Here is a 17,459-nt window from a genome sequence, read left to right as displayed (position 1 = left end):
TGATTCAAATAAAATAAAAAAGAAGTCCTTGAATGCAAGCCATTTACAGTCTGTTGAGGGAAGAAAACATACAAAAGGAAGTTGAGAAAGGGGTAGAAGAAGAAAATGGGGCATGATGGACAAGTCCAAAGAGAAATGGAACACAAATAGAAATGGGACAAACAGAAAAAAGTAAAATAATTGAGAAATGATAGAATTGGGGGCCCGAAATGAGGAAGATGAGGTCACAAAGAGTTGATACAACTGAATGATACAGCAACAAACATAGTTATACCATCTCTCCTTCCCCTATTGTTATCTTCCCATGCAATCTGAGGAACAGTCCTTCCTTTATTTTATCCTCCTACTTTTCCATATTAAGCTGAATTTATCCCCCTGCACCCTTTATTCCTAGGTTTAATATTTCTGTCAATCTCAGCTCATTCTGAGTGTGCTGAGATTATTCTTAGACAACTGAGTCACTCATTTGTATTCATCCTCCATCATTTGCTCTTGCTTCCATCTTCTGAAGATGCCTTTTGAAAATCTCTGCTAATCAAAACTTTCCATCCTTCCTGGGTTGACACTATCCCTCCTGAGTTGTGCCTTGGAACCCTACTTATCCTTTCTTGATACTCATTAATTCTTCCAAAATCAAGGATTAATCAAGGGTTTGTTAATTTTGGTGGTATCCCATTTGGGATTTTCTTGGCAAAGATACTGGAGGGATTTGCCGCTTCCTTCTCCAGCTCTTTTTACAGATAAGGAAACTGAAGCAAATAGGATTACAGGATTTACATAATTGGAGAGAGCCATGAGCATTAAAGAAAGAGGACTATGGGGACTGAATGTGAATCACAACATAGTCTTTTCACCTTTTTTGTTGTTGTTTGCTTGACTTTTTTTTCTTTCTCATTTTTCTTCCTTTTTGATCTGATTTTTCTTGTGCAGCATGATAAATGTAAAAATATGTATAGAAGAATTGCACACAAGGTTTTGCAAGGGTGAATGTTGAAAACTATCTTTGCATGTATTTTGAAAATAAAAAGCTATATTAAAAAGAGAGAGATTTGCGCAGGGTCATATCTGGTAATCAGGGGGATGTGCCAAAAAAAAAAAAAAAAATCCCCTTTTACAAATTCCAAGATGGCTATTTCTTTCAAGGGTTCTTATAATTTCTACTTCACTAATTGGTCCTTCCTTGTTGATCAGAATCAGGCTCAAAATAATAATTTACTTTGTTGATTCTTTGAACTTTTGAAGGAAGAAAATCATCTTTAAGGCTGCCACAGCCAGTACTCTCTCTGATTGAAACAAACATATTAATCTCCCATTTCCTTGGGCACCAAAAAATCTTTCCCTTGGTATAATAGTAAACAACATCTCCCATTCTCAGCCCCCTCACCTTTACTTCTCCAAAATGTAAAAATTGTAGTATTCTTTTCTAGTCTACCTTTGTGCACAAACTTGTCGGGAAGACTCCTAACTGGAGCAGTTTACAAGTTCTGTCATAAGGTGATTATGATAGCACATTTTCCTAGAGGATGAAGGTGAATCTGACATAGTAGCATGTGTCTGTAGTTAAACAATAGGCCAAAATGATGAGTGAAGCCAGAAACAGTAAATATGAAATCATATACCCATTGTTTTCAACCAATTATTCATATGAAATGAGACTGCCAGGGATAAGGAGCTTAAAATTAGACCCACCAACTGTGTGTTATTTTGTGGGCACGTTTTTACATGTGATGGTTGCTGCACTGGGCTCTTTGGTTGCTAGCAATGATTTGGTTAGCAGAGGTCATTTAGATCTATTACTACAGCCATATTATATGTAGAAAAGGAGCTGCCAAAGGAGGATAATCACATATATCACTGATTAATGGGACACTTGTCTCTATCCTTTTTTGCGTAGTCACTGGCATCTTTCCCTCCACTTCTATTTCCAGGGAAAGATGGATTTTGCTAAGTTGAGTTTTTCTTTGTTATTGACAAGCAGCATGACAGAATGAGAGGTCTCAGTTTAAGTCTTGGCTATAGTATTCACTAGCTGTGAAAGCATGTGAAAATCCAACTTTTTTAGATCATCAGTTTTGTCATTTTAAAAATGATAGTGATAGCACATTCCTTACCTGCTGTTGTCATTTATTGGGAAGGGAACTGATGGGAATACAGCTGGAAGTAGGGGCTGAAAGATTTTGGTAAGTAAAAGTCGATCTGAATTAGGGAATCCCAGGAATTTTGGATTCTTGGGATGTGGATTCCAGTACAATGCTATAGCAAAGGGTGCTGCTATCTTGAACTTAATGAAATCATGTGCAAGTGAAGCCTTATTCTGGCTCACTCACTTGAGGAATGACTTGTTTGAACAGAATTTGCTAACACATTGGAACTTGGTGAATATATTCTTCTTTTATTTCATTTCAATATATTTCATTTTTCCTATTTCCTTTCTCTCCTCAGTGATGAGCAAACTAGAATTGCTTATGCTCAGGAGTTTCCTTTTCCCTTTTAAAATTTTTAGTGGGTTTTGTTTTCAGATATAGATAGGATTAACTGATTTTTAAATTGCATCCTCAGTGTTTGTTGTAAATAAGTGAACTATATTATGGAGAAAAGGCAAAGGAAAACACCATGTCAGGATAAATCCAACAGGAATCCCACAAAAATGATACTTCTGGAGAGTGATTGGTTTGAGGCTTGAGTGAGAACACTCACACAGGATTTTCTTTGAATAAAAACTTCATTTTGCATAACTGGGCAGGCCAAGTAGCATGGGTAACTAGTTGATAATTAGGGTTAGGGGAAGAAAGCTTATATACCATAATTCTGGCTCTAAGCCATATTAGGAATACTAAGATTACTACAATAATGCAGAGATTGTTAGAAACAGTATCTTTTTAGATAGTAGCCTAGCTATAACACCTATTGAAAACAGAAATAATCCCAACATTACTGTGGTTGCCTAGGTTCAAGGAACAATTAGTCAGGAAGTGTTCCTTCTGCAGCCTTAGCAAATCTAAACATGCTTATATTAGTGATTTTATAAAATGCTTACCTTAGTAATTTTCATAGGGTAACCTAGGGCTCAAAGTAGAGTCCAATATGTCCCCTACATTTCCCCACATCTTTTAGTCAACAGGGTGGTTTTTTCCTTCTATAATTACTTCAAATTGGGAGTGGATGTAGAGCTGAGCCTGCCTTAAAGGGTCCCACTTGGAGGGATGATGAACTCCAGGTCTTGGAAGCTGGTTAAAGCAGTGTCCTGTTGGTGTGGGTCTCAGGATCAGCATCCAGTGATGGCTGTTATTTCAAGGTGAATTAGCTAGAGGCTAGAGGAAACAAATCAAATGGGAAGGGGGTCAGGAACAATTTAGCATTGTAAATAGTAAAGAAGTCATTTGAGTAGAAATTGTGTGGAGAAGATAAAGAAATACAGTGGATTCCAATTGGCATGAAATCAAATAGAGGCTTTCTACTCCTAGGTCCAATGGTTACACAAATGAATTTACTCCAATTATAATAAAAGATTTGGAAGAGTATTTAAATACTTAATTCCAGAATCGTACATATCAAACAAGATCATTTATAAGAAAACTATAGGACACACAGACATTATTTCTACACCAGTGTCAAATGAAAAAATGGAATTTTTCACTGATGTGACACAAAAATACTCCATAAGTTACATCCCTCTAAGAAAACTGATTGCATTAAAATTCTCATCTCCAAACTACACTGAAGATGTGTCAGATTTAATTTCAATAGCCAATGGAATAAATGAGATACCACAGACAATTATATATTTAAGGACTTTATTTCATATAGACATATGCATATAGTAACAGGTAGGTGACAAAGCCAAATACTTATTTTTCTAATTGTTTAGGATAGAATGACAACATATTGAAACCAGCAAGATCTTATGTATTTGTATTGTGCTCATCGCTTCAACTAAACATTTGTTCTGATTATGGAAATTTGCTAAAAGAGGAAAAAGCAGGGACATGATTAAAATAGCATCAAACTAGTCCTTCAGGCTGAAATCTAAAGGCACATATATGATAGAATAAAGCATCCTTAGCAATATTTGACTTCAGGTAAAAGTCACAATTGACAACCACTTATACAGTAACAATTTCACCTCATAACCAAATAGAATAATCAGGTGGGAAACTTTTCTGTTCAAAGGAACAAAATTGGGAAACTGAGCCAGAAGGATCCCATCTTAAGCAAAGCCAAGGTTGTCTTCTTAGTTCTTTCCCAGATACAGACTTCCATCTTCAGGATCACATCCCTCTGAGTAGTTTGGGGTATTTCCCTGGAATGATGTATTACTGACGTAATCATTCATCAGATAATCATACCTGAATTAAAAATTCAAAAGAATATCAGTTACAATCCCAAGAGCTTTTATCTCAAATAACAAATTTCACTAATTACAGTTTGTGACTGGATGCAATTAATTCTTATCTTATGAACTTGCATTAAATAATTAAGTTTACCAGGACTCACACATATAAGAGATTCCATTTAACAATGGCAAAAACCATGGACAGATTTATAGGGGAAATTTAACCTCAGGATTTAATGTTGTAACTTGACTTTTTGATTGGATATAATAATGTGAGATTCCCAAGACTCCCAGAGGGGTGGGATTGTAAGGGTGAACTTATCCCCATCAGTGCCCTTCTCTGCTTGTCTCAAGGAGTATTATAATCTTATCAGTGCTAGTTACCTCAGACCTCAGACCTCATCACTGAGACTTAAGTGGAAATCTTATGGAATCAATTCTCTTTCTATGTCTGTCTCTGTCAGTCTGTCTCTATCTCTGTTTCTGTCTCTGTCTCTGTCTCTGTTTCTCTCTGTCTCTGTCTCTTTCTGTATGTGTGTGTGTGTGTGTGTGTGTGTGTTTTGTCTGTCTCTGTCTCTGTCTCTCTTTCTCTCAATTATAAACTCCTGGGAGAATTCTGTCTTACTTTTGGTATTTAATGTTTGGATCTGATCTTTTTTTTTTTTGTTGTTGTTGTTTAAAAAAAATGTCATATACCTGTGCAAATCAGCATATAAGCTGCAATTTAGACTCTTAGACTGGTAGAACAAGAGGTTATACAATTTGTGGTCATGCAGCTTGGAAAAATTTGACCTCAGGTCTTCCTGATTTCTACGTTAGCTCTCTCTAATGATAGCTAAGATTTAAATAGCACTTTAAGATTTACAAAATACTTTGCAATTATTTTCTCATTTGATGTTTACAATAGCCTTGAAAAGTAGATGTTATTCCCACTTTACAGAGTAAGAAACTGAGGTACAGTGAAGTTACATGACTTGCTCAGAATCATATAGGTACTAAATATATGAGGCAGATTTAAAGTCAAGTCTTTCTGACTCGAGGAGGAATACTCTATTCACTGGACCACCTAGTTTCCTATCTTCTATGTCTGACACTAAGTCAAAGATGTTATTCTTTATGTTATTCTAGATGTTATCACTCAGGCAAAGCTGCTAGTGGACTGACTGAGGAACTCATTTTGTAAACTATAAACAATATTATTTAGTTTGAAATGCCTCTATCCTGGGCCTATTTCTAGTACATAGCAAGTAATAAATACTAATGGAAGAGTTGTTTGAGGAACACATCTTGTAAACAATCAAAATATTATTACTTAATTGAGACTCCTGATGTATTTGGGGTTTAGAAGTTGATGTAGGCATTAAATATTGGGGTTTGGTCATGTGAAGAATTCACAATAGCCACACATGAAGAGTTATAACAGACACCAGGAATGGTAAATATAATGTAAAATTGGGAGAGCATATAACAATTAACAATGGAAAAGACAAATTCTTTAGTGAAACACAATTAACTAGGAGAGGCAACATCCCATGAGGTTGGAGTATGCTTAGTTGCCAGGCTAAATCCATAGAGAAGTGTAGCACCCTAAAAGAATTAGTTAGCTATAGCAGGAGAAAGATACCATGAGACATGGTAGGGGAATGAGAAGAAAAACTCCACCTGACATGGGGTGGGGGAAAGATATCAAGAGGCAAAGTGCTGGCTATAACCTCAAAAGTGACTCAGCAAAGATGGTATGAGGCATGATCAGCTTTATAGGGGAAATTTAACCTCAGGGTTTGACATAAGTTGAATTTCTGGCTTGGCAAAAAAAGGTGAGGCTTCTCAAGACCTCCACAGAAGGTGGACTATAAGGTTAAACTGATCCATGTTAGTGCCCTTCCCTGTTTGCCTCAGGGAGCAATTTTATCAGAACTTCAGGCTTTCTCTGCCTGAAGAGAACCTTGGAACTTATACAGTAACACTTTACTAACTAATACATTAACTACAGTAACACTAAGAACTTTCAATCCCACATACTTACTTCAGGACCTCATCGCTACTATCTCTTTGTATCAGAAAGTAGTATATATATAAAAATTCACATACCAAAGCTAAATGGAAACAAATACCTTAAGTAGTTAAGAATTTAAAGAATTAAAATAAAGAATAAGAATTAAGAATCTGGTGGAAAAGAAAGCCTGAATGATTGGGAGAGAGATCTTTGAAGATCCCTTAATTACTATTATAGCTTAATGATGTTTTGCATGCATGCCATTGAAAAAAAATGATGCCATTTTCTTTTTTCTTTCTTTTTCTTAATGAAATCCATAAATGTTGAAATCCCAACCTGTCCATAACTACTGTTAATGCTTTTCAATTTTTAAGCCACCAAAGCCAAAACACTGATAATACCTGAAACCTGGTTTCAAGCCGCAATTTGGCCTCAGTTACAATGAATAAATTTAGGCTCATGAAGTCTCTTATTCTGTACCTAGATTAATGAGGAAAGAGAATTTGTATGAAGTCATCCAATTATCCAATTTAGAAATGTTGCCTTATTTAGGCTCAGATATCTCAGGTAGAGGCATAAACAAGTGGTGATGAAATTCTGAAATTTGTTTACTTGTTTGCTTTTTGTTGTTGTTGTTGGTTGTTGTTTTTAAAACAGGTTGTGTTCTTTTTTCAGCAGAGGGCACTCTGGGCTCAAGCAATTTGCTTATGATTTTGCATATGCAGGTATAGGAAATACATTTCTATTTTAGTTAGCCAGCCATTTCTAAATCCATCCAATTGTACTTTATCTTATTCAAAATTTTGCAAATTGTGTCCCTCTTGACTTTTGGGGGTGAACTCTGAAACTCTCCTCTGAAAGAGACCCACCCTTGAGGGCAGTTAAGTGGTTTCATTGTATTGGAAATCTTGACAGGGACTAGCTGCATCCTTTATTGAGTTGAAGATTAGGCCAAGAGCACTCCCAATAGTTCAAACTTAAGTGGTCTCATTTAGTTGGAGATCTCGACCTGATATTCCTATTGTGTGGCTTGAAACTCCAAGATAAGTACTCTCTTTTCAACTGGAAATCTAGGCCTGAGGACATTGAATCTCATTCAATAGAAGCCCCAGAACTCCAAATCTCTGCAGAAGTCCAAAGTCGGATTATGCTTTGCCAAGGGACCTCTCTTCTTGGCATAGCTGCCTGCCAAGACTCCTGCCCACTGTGAAGATACCTTCTTCTCAGTGATAATCTTTATTTCTCTGACAGGTCCTTGCCACTAAGAAGTCTGTCTTCCTAGCAAAGCTGGCTTCTCAGTGCCAATAAAAATCCCTTTTCTTTCCACATTCAGATTTTGGATTTGTGAATTTTTTCACATTGGACCTGCTGACCAGAGGGGATTCTCACATCCCAATTCTCACATCTCTCTGCACTGCCACTAGAACCACAGCAATATCTTTCCATCTTTTCCATAGGAATAGCAAGGGAGACTTTGTCAAATGCTTTGCCAAAAACTTTATGCTAAAACTATGGTTTATTATTGTTGTTGTTGTTGGGTTATATCTGATTTTTTTGTGATTCCATTTGGGATTTTCTTGGCAAAAATACTGGAGTGATTTGGCATTTTCTTCTCCAGCTCATTTAACAGATGAGGAAATCAAGGAAACAGGATTAAGTGAGTTGCCCAGGCATAGAAGCAAGAAATTGTCTCAGGCTAGATTTGAACTCTGGGTCTGGCACTCCACCTATTTTACACCTACTTATGTGTGTATATATATGTGTATGCACACACACACACACACACACACACACACACACACATATCCCAACCTTCTTTTATTTATTATTACCTTTTGAATAAGGATAACTTTCTAGAGTCAAAATCCAATTATAATTGACCACTGAATAAATGCTTATTCCCTTCCCCATATCAAGTGTCAGACATATCAAGGTTAAATTTGTCTTGGATCTCTTATTACAAAGATTAGTGACTCATGTGTCTGGGTCAAGGCACTTCATATGTGCTTAATATTTGTTAACTGACTGAGAACTTCCAAAGAATTATCATAAATGATGACCGCTACTCACTTTTGATGATTCATGTGGAGAAAAATGATACAACTAAAATAGGAATTCTTTACCTTTTTGGTGTCAAAGACTCCTATGGAAATCTGGAGTAGCCTTTGGGCATCTTCCTAGAATAATGTTTGTTGCCCATATCCATAATTGAAAAAAATGCTAAATTTTAATAAGAAGTTAATGAAAATAAAGATGTGTTGTTGTTTTTTTTTTTCTTATCCATCCAGGTACAAAGACCTTCTGAAATCTATCCACAGGTCCCTTGGAGATATGTGGGCCCCCAATTAAAAACTTTTAGAATAAAGAACCTTAAAAAACATTGCTAAGAAAATGAAATGCTGGACAGAAAACTGAAAACTTTGTAAGTACTAGTAGTGTATTCATTAACATTAGTGTAACATTGGTGTAACATTAACATTGGTGATCATGATTTTTCTTGTGCAGCATGATAATTGTGGAAATAATGTAATAGAAGAATTGCACATGTTTAACATATATTAGATTACTTGGCCTCTAGGGAGGGAGTAGGAGGAAGGGAGGGAGGGAGAAAAAATTTGGAATGAAAGGTTTTGCAAGAGTGAATGCTGAAAACTATTTTTGCATGTGTTTTGAAAATAAACAGTTTTGTTAAAAAAAAAAAAAAGCTTTTTACAACCAATATTCTGCAGTAGACAACTGATGATCACAATGTAATAAAAATTATGTACAATATGTACAATAAAGATCTGAAGAAAAGTTTATAAATTAAAAAACACATTGGTGATCAAAGGTAAGCAATTCAGAAAAGAAAAAACAGATTTTGGAAGGGAATAGATAGCTCAGAAAATGGCATCTGATAATAGGATCTGGATTTCTAGGTCTTGACTTAAAATAAAGAATCACAGATTTAAAACTAGAATAGACTTTAGAGGTCATTTAGTCCAAAGCTTCTTAAACTGTGGCTCATGACCTCATAACTAAATGGGTTGTGAATTATGATATATTATTAGTAAATGTTTGACATACATATCTATTTTATATAGCTATATGCTGGGGTCATGTAAAATGTGAAATCCAGGATAGCTCCCTGGGGGCCTCAAAATCAGCCAGAGTCAGGATAAGCAAAAGTCCTTGGTCTTTAGGGGGAGAAATGAAGGAGATTGACAAAACTGCCAGTAGTTTTGCCAAGGATCCTTCCTTGATTCAAGAGTTCAGAATCTCCACGAATCTCCACACTTTTCTCCTCTTCCTCCTGAGGCCAAGTGAAGTTCTCTCGTCTCTCTCATTCCACCCCCTAATCCTTCCCTACAATTCTCCTAACCCCAACCATTGAGCAAGCATTGACTGTGAGAAGAGAAATTCCAAACATGCTAATAGTTATTGTCCAATAATTAGCCTTAAGTGCTCGGTTGTCTGATTCCAGTGCACCAATTCAGAGTTTCAGCCCTTTACGTAAAAATTTCTCAGGCAAAAAAGGGTCATGAGTGGGAAAAGTTTTAAGAAGCTCTGATCTAGTCCACTCTCCTCTTTTTACAGAAAATGAGAATTAGAAAGTTTGAATGTCTTGGCCAAAATTATCTTGGTTAACCCTCTTTGTAACTCATAAGTTGTTCATTTGTGTGATCAACAGAACATTTGTGTAATAAAGACATCCAAGACCATGGGTTTTTACTGTGGATAAGGGATTATTCCATGTTGTCTTTCTTTTGCTAGCATCTAGCAAAGTGTTTGATGTGTTCTAAGTGCTTTTAAGTACATTTATTTTAAAAAGCTTGTTTGATTGCTGGACCTCTTCTTGTTTCACAAATTATTGATACTCATCTGTTATTCTTTCCTCTATGTTAAACTCTTTTTGACACAAGGCCTCTTTTACCCATGACAGTAGACCTCCTTAGCTTCACTAAAATCTCTTCTTTTACTGGAAGCCTTTCTCAATTCCTCTAAATTGTAGTGCCATTCCTTCTGTTATTGTTGAGTTGATTTTTTAGTCATATCTGACTCTTCATGATCCCATCTGGGTATTTTTTAGCAAAGATTCTAAAGTGGTTTGCTATTTCCTTCTCTAGCTCATTTTACATATGAGAAAATTGAGGTAGACAGAGTTAAATGAGTTGCTAAGGATCACAGAGTTAGTGTCTGAAGTCAGATTTCAACTCAGGAAGATGATTCCAAGCTCTATTCACTGGGCCATCTAGCTGCTAATTATTTTCTTTTATATGGTATAGAGTTTATTTTGTATATATTTGTTTGTGTGTTATCTCCCTCATTAGATTATCAAGGGCTGTCTTGTCTCTTTTTGAAGAGGCCATGAAATTCCAGACAAATATATTTTTACTGGCCCTTGTTAAATGAGCCACCATCCCTAGCTAAAAGCCCATCATTCCTATATTTTGTGTTACAGTTCAGAAATCTAAGGAGGGATTGGAATTTTTTATGGATGGTCAGACTAAATGACTATTAGGCTTCTAGAATTGCAACCTTCTCAAAGTGACCACTCATTGTGGATTCAGAAATCCACCTAAAATAACAGTCATTTAACCTTTGGCTGCCTCAATTTCTTCATCTATAAGATAAGAATAATAATAAAACTTAACAATCAAGATGGTTGTAAGGATTAAATAAGATAATACTTATAAAACATTATAGTAATTTTAGTTATTCATATTAAAGGCAATTGTTTGTCTATTACTGGGGCTTAGTGTTCAATAAGACTGGGCATCAAAGTATATGAATGCTGCCCATGTAAGTTCTGTGTATGCCCACATGGATTTGTCTAAACATGGTTTGAAGAGAAGTGAAAATAGATATCCCTGGTTCAAAGTTGTTTTTGATTCCTTCTTAGAGGGAAGCAGGAGTTTTGGGCTAAGAAGCCATCTTACTCTGCTTTCCTCAGAAAGGGGATAATATCTAAATATTGCTAGAGTAGAAGAAATGGTTTTTTAAGTTCAAGACACCTTCCTTTAAAGGGAAACAATATCTCAATGTGAGAAATAGCTCCAATGGATTCAGGAGGGGTAAAGTTAAAAACTAAATTTATTATGCATTTGCAAAAGCAGGTGTCCTATGGAATAGGCACACTTTACAGAAGTGAGAGAAAGCTTTTTGTTCCTTATTCCAGCATCAAGGTTCCTCCCTCACTTCCCTATTGACTGTGTACTAAGGAATATGCAACTTCCCCAAAGGTCTATTGTATCTTTCCCCATAATGAGTTCCCCCTTCTTTATCATTTGTTGTGTGTGCATTAAAATGAGCTTTAGGCCTCATCTCCAAAATATGTGGAGAACTGACTCTAATTTATAAGAAATCAAGCCATTCTCCAATTGATAAATGGTCAAAGGATATGAACAGACAATTTTCAAATGAAGAAATTAAAACTTTCTAATCATATGAAAGGCTGTTTCAAATTATTGTTGATCAGAGAAATGCAAATTAAGACAACTCTGAGATATCACTACATACCTGTCAGATTGGCTAAGATGACAGGAAAAGATAATGACAAATGTTGGAGGGAATATGGGAAAACCAGGACACTAATGCATTGTTGGTGGAACTGTGAACAGATCCAGCCATTCTGGAGAGCAATTTGGAACTATACTCAAAAAGTTATTTGATCTAGCAGTGTTACTACTGGGCTTATATCCCAAAGAGATATTAAAGAAGGGAAAGGGACTTGTATGTGCAAAAATGTTTGTGGCTAGAAACTGGAAATTAGAGGGATGCCCACCAATTGGAGAATGGCTGAATAAATTGTGGTATATAAATGTTATAGAATATTATTGTTTTATAAGAAATGACCAGCAGAATGAATATAGAGAGGCTTGGAGAGACATACATGAACTGATGCTAAGTGAAATGAGCAGAACCAGGAGATCATTATATACTTCAACAACAATGATGATCAATTCTGATGGACGTGGCTCTCTTCAACAATGAGAGGATCCAAATAAGTTCCAATTGATCTGTAATGAACAGAACCAGCTACACCCAGAGAAAGAACACTGGGAAATGAGTATGGACCACAACATAACATTGCCAGTCTTTCTGTTAAAACATGCTTGCATTTTTGTTTTTTTCTTCTCAAGTTATTTTTACCTCCTTTCTAAATCTGATCTTTCCTGTGCAACAAGATAATTGTATAAATATGTATACATATATTGTATTTAACATATACTTTAACATATTTAACATGTACGGGACTACCTGCCATCTAGGGGAGGGGGTAGAGGGAAAGAAGGCAAAAGTTGGAACAGAAGGTTTTGCAAGGTTCAATGTTGAAAAATTACCCATGCATATGTTTTATATATAAAAAGCTATAATAAAAAACAAAATTTTAAAAAATGAGCTTTAGCTTTGCCTTGGGTGCAAAATATAATATTCATTACTTAAGTATTTACTGTTTTGATATCTGACCTTTGTCCTGGTTTTGCAAATTTAGACCATAAAATTAAAATTTAAAATTAGTAACATTCTGTCTGTGAAATACTTTTTGCAAGGAAGTCCTTGAAGACCTTTTCTCCTTCAACAGTGATAGGGAAACAAAACATCATTTACTTTTATCACACTAAAATATATCCAAAAGTTTGATTTCTTTTCCAACTGAATACTAGTTACACAAAGACCATCACAACTAGTGGTGAATTTAACAAATAAATCCATTTATTCAATCCAAAAGCAAAGAAAAATCAGAAAAGTTACATATATATTGGAATATACTAGACATTATGTAGAGTGAGAGAATTTACCTAGTTATTAATCCCTTAAAGAGGAAGTAGTACATCACAATGTATTGAAAGAATTTACTCCTTTCCTACTAAATGTTTACACAAAGACATGAACTTAACAAATAAATCTAGTTATCCAACCCATTAACAAACAGAAAACAGAGAAGTTATACAGATTGGAATACGCCAGAATATACGAATGAGCTTTTCCCCTTGGAGCAAGATAACCTAGCTCATCAAGCAAGAGTTTCCAATCTAACCCAAGGGAAAATTCTCTCATTCTCTAGTGAATCAAGATAGAAATCAGAGATATATTAAAGCACCAGTCTTTACACTTGTTGGCATCCTCTCAAAACCTTTTCCCCCTCCAACACTTTCAAGAAAATCCAGAACTATGTATGTCATCTCTTCTTGCCAAAGCCAAGAAGGCCTTTCCTTTCCCAAAGTTCTCAGCAACTCTGTCCCTCATTCATGAAGCTTTGAGTAATAATTGTCTTCCTCATTGAAAAGAATCTTAAGCAAATGTACAAGGCTTAAACTCTCTAGACTTTGGAAAACAGATATTACTATAGATTTCCTGAGGGTTTTCTGATATGAAATAACTTAGCTACTGTTTCTAGTAGATCCTTGCATCTTTGTCAGTCCTCACCTTTCCAAATACCTGGGATAATGGTCTCTTGATTCTATAACTAGAATGATATGAATATGTCTTAACCTTCGGAGACTCATTCTTAAAGTCCCTCACAAAGGTCTTTATTCCTGATCCTGAATGCTACAATATACTACCAATTTTACTAGCAATTCTTTAGACTAGCCCTTAAACATCTCCTTATCAATACTATATTTTAGGAGCACTGGGAAGCACTGAAATTCTTCCTGCCATTCCATAACTTCTATTTGTACTATGAGTTATATGTGCATTCAATTCTAAGAATGAAAAAAACAAAACAAACTTCTACTTTCTTTCAGTCAAAAAGTAAGTCTATTAGGCCTCAGAGCCTTGGTTATAATGGGCTTTCTTCTTCAAAAACTTGGTGTATACTCCTGGGCCAACGTCTTTGAAAGCCAGGACAACCAGTAAGTTAGTGAAGTTTTGCCAGACTGCTTTCCAGTTTTCCAGAATTTTTGTTAAATAGGAAATCTTTAATCCAGTAGTTGGTATTCTTGGTCTAACTGAACACTAGGACTACTATGTTTGTTTCTGAATTTTGCTTAACTTAGTTTGGTCCATTGACCAACTTTTCTGTTGTTGTCTTCTAATCTAGTACCAAATAGTTTTGATGATTATTACATTACATCAAAGTCTGAGATCTGGTAATACTAGTCTTCTTTCATTCCTTTCCCCACTCTCCCACTCTTTATTTCTACTGAGATTTCTTACCTTATGTTACTACAGATTAATATTGTTATTATTTTTTCTAGGTCTCTAAAGTAATCACTTTTGAATTGTATTGGTGTAATGCTGAATCTATAAATTAATTTGGGTAGTTTTGCCAATTTTATTACATTCATGTGGTACAATATATCATTTATATGTATTTAAATATTTATTTCTATAAAGAGCATTTTTAGTTACATTCACATAAGATTCTAAGTATGTTATCTTAGGTTGATACCTAGATAATATATTCATTCTGTGGTATTTCTGTCTCTTTCTGCTGAGTTTTATTAGTAACATATAGGAAGTTTGATTTTTATGAGTTTATTTTATAAAATGATATTTATGAAAGTTAGTAAAATGTTTTTTTTTTTAGTTAATTCTTTAGGAATCTCTAATATACTATCATATCATCTACAAATAAAGAAAATTTTGTTTCTTTTTTACCTATTCTTGTTCTATCGATTTCTTTCTTTGCCTTATTGCTATGAATAGAATTTCTATAAAATCAAATATAGCAGAAAGTGGTCATAGGTTCAGTGGCAGAATGGATCGTATTTTATTGTAAATTTTTCTAATTTTAATAACAAATGATGTTAACTCTGAGATCTAGAAAGATGTGTTTTACTAAGGAAAAGTCAGTTAGTTTTTATGCTTCAAAATATATTAATATATGTATATATATATATAATACACACATTTATATCCATATCCACATTACATATCCAGTTAAAGTTTTTTAAACTTTATTTTAGGATTTTAAATTCTTTTTCATTTCTCTATTAGATTTGCTTGGATCTGCAAGGGACATGGTGAAGTCTCTACCAATTATTATTATCTAGTTTTCTTTTTTTGTCTGATTAATTTTTCCTCGAATTTAGGTGTTATGTCATTGATACATAAATAATAATAACTAACACTTACAGAAGGCTTATTATAAACCAGGTGGGGCAGATAGCTGATGAAGTGGGTAAAGCACTGGGCTAAAGTCAGAAAGACTTGAGTTCAAATACAGCCTCAGATATTTGCCAGTTCTTGCTAGCAACTCCTGTCTTTGGGCACTCTCTGGCAAATCTAATTTGTGTTCCTCTTCTGTAAAATGGAGACACTGGAGAAGGAAATGGCTTAGTATTTTTGCCAAGAAAATGCCATGGATACAAATGTCCAGAGAGTTGTGGAATTGGACACAACTAAACAACAACAAATGTCCTAGGTACTATGTTAAGTATTTTACAATTATTAGCTCATTTTATCCTCCCAACCACACTAGCATTTAGGCAGACATTACATCATTAAGGCTGGATTTCAATAAAATCAATAAAACTTGGGTCTTCCTGATACAAAGATGATATAAAAATAAAGTGTTATCTCATGACTTTTATAATTGTGGAGATTACTGTCAAGTATTAGGAGATAGACAATGAGGGTTTGGACTAGAATACATTCTATAGGCAATGTATTGCGCTCCTATGGGCTCAGTGCTGAAATATTAAGTATTCATTGATGATGAAGCATATTGACTCCCATATTGGGACACTGAGCAGGAAGAACCACCCAACTGATAGACTTTAATGGGAGCAACATCTACTAATGCTCTCATTTTCCTCTCTCAAAAGCAGATGGAATGGGACTCTCTGGGAGTTCCTAAAGGGAGGGGAAAAGAACTCCTTTCCTCCTTGATCAGTACCTACCTGATCAAGTAACCATCAGTGGCTGCTGTGTTGGTAAATCTGTCAGGATCTCAAAGCCCTGCCTTGTCTGCTTTTCCTGACATAGGTTACCAAAAAATGTTTCTGTATTCCAACCTGAGAGCCAGCTTTCTGTTGTGAGACAGAAGGCAGGGTTTTCTTGGCAAAGATACTGGAGTAGTTTGCCATTTCTTTCTCCAGTGGGTTAGATAATCAGGGTTAAATGATTTGCACAGCATCACTCAACTAGGGAGTGTCTGAGCTGGATTTGAACTCAGAACTTCAAGATCTGAATTCAAGATGTGAATTTTAGAGACTTGAAATTCCTGGAGATCTAAATCAATGTTGTCTACACTCTGTGAGGTACCTCCATGGCTACTATGATGCTTTTTGGAGGAAAAAATAACCACTAAAAACAAGATGAGCCCTGGCCTAGTCTGGCTTGCCAGAAAAAACAAACAAAAAAAAAAAACAGAGCTTGAGAGAGTTGTTCAGATAATGAAAAGCTGAGGTAAAAGGGAGATAAAAGATTAGCAATATCCCACTAAATGTTTCCTTTTTTGATTATTTATTAATCTACCAGGATAGTAAATGAAAGCTATGGATTCTTGTGTTATATTTTAATCCTTTATCATAAATGGGCATTTTTGTGTTGTTAGAACTTAATTCAGAGCTGAGTGAGACTCTTTAGTGGGAGAGGGAGCCCTTGCCTTTGGACTAAGAGTGGGTCAATTGTTACTACTCCTATGAAAAATAATGTGCCAGATATATTGTGCTTTGCAAATATTATCTCATTTGATCATCACAAGAACCTTGAGATATGGGCATTATTATCCTCATTTTTACAGAGGAGAAAATTGAAGCAAAGAGAAATAGGCAAATGGCTTTCTCAAGGTCACATAGCTAGGAAAGAAGGAAGACAATAAACATTTATATAGCACTACTGTATTCCAGACACTGAGTTAAATACTTTTAACATATATTTATCTCATTTTATTTTCATAACTCTGTGAGGTAGATGCTACTATTATTCCCATTTTACAGCTGGAGAAACTGAGGAAAATAGCAGTTAAATGACTTGCTCATGGTCACACAGATTTTAAGTGACGGGGCCAGATTTTAACTCGTCTTTTTTTTTTTTTTTTTTTTTTTTTTTTTTTTTTTTTTAATAGCCTTTTATTTACAGGTTATATGCATGGGTAACTTTACAGCATTAACAATTGCCAAACCTCTTGTTCCAATTTTTCACCTCTTACCCCCCCACCCCCTCCCCCTGATGGCAGGATGACCAGTAGATGTTAAA

General features: G+C 35.2%; 1 protein-coding gene across 1 annotated transcript in view; it reads right to left on the bottom strand.

Annotated features, from left to right (window-relative positions):
* RS1 (retinoschisin 1) overlaps positions 1-17,459 on the bottom strand; it is a 69,128-nt gene that overhangs the window by 36,612 nt on the left and 15,057 nt on the right. Inside the window, exon 2 of the mRNA XM_031961255.1 lies at positions 4,255-4,346. Within this exon, the coding sequence (XP_031817115.1) occupies positions 4,255-4,346 (92 nt within the window). The remainder of the gene's footprint in view (positions 1-4,254; positions 4,347-17,459) is intronic.

The sequence above is a fragment of the Sarcophilus harrisii genome, chromosome 3, assembly GCF_902635505.1.
Source record: "Sarcophilus harrisii chromosome 3, mSarHar1.11, whole genome shotgun sequence".
Classification (NCBI taxonomy): domain Eukaryota; kingdom Metazoa; phylum Chordata; class Mammalia; order Dasyuromorphia; family Dasyuridae; genus Sarcophilus; species Sarcophilus harrisii.
This window is presented reverse-complemented; position numbering and strand designations above follow the sequence as displayed.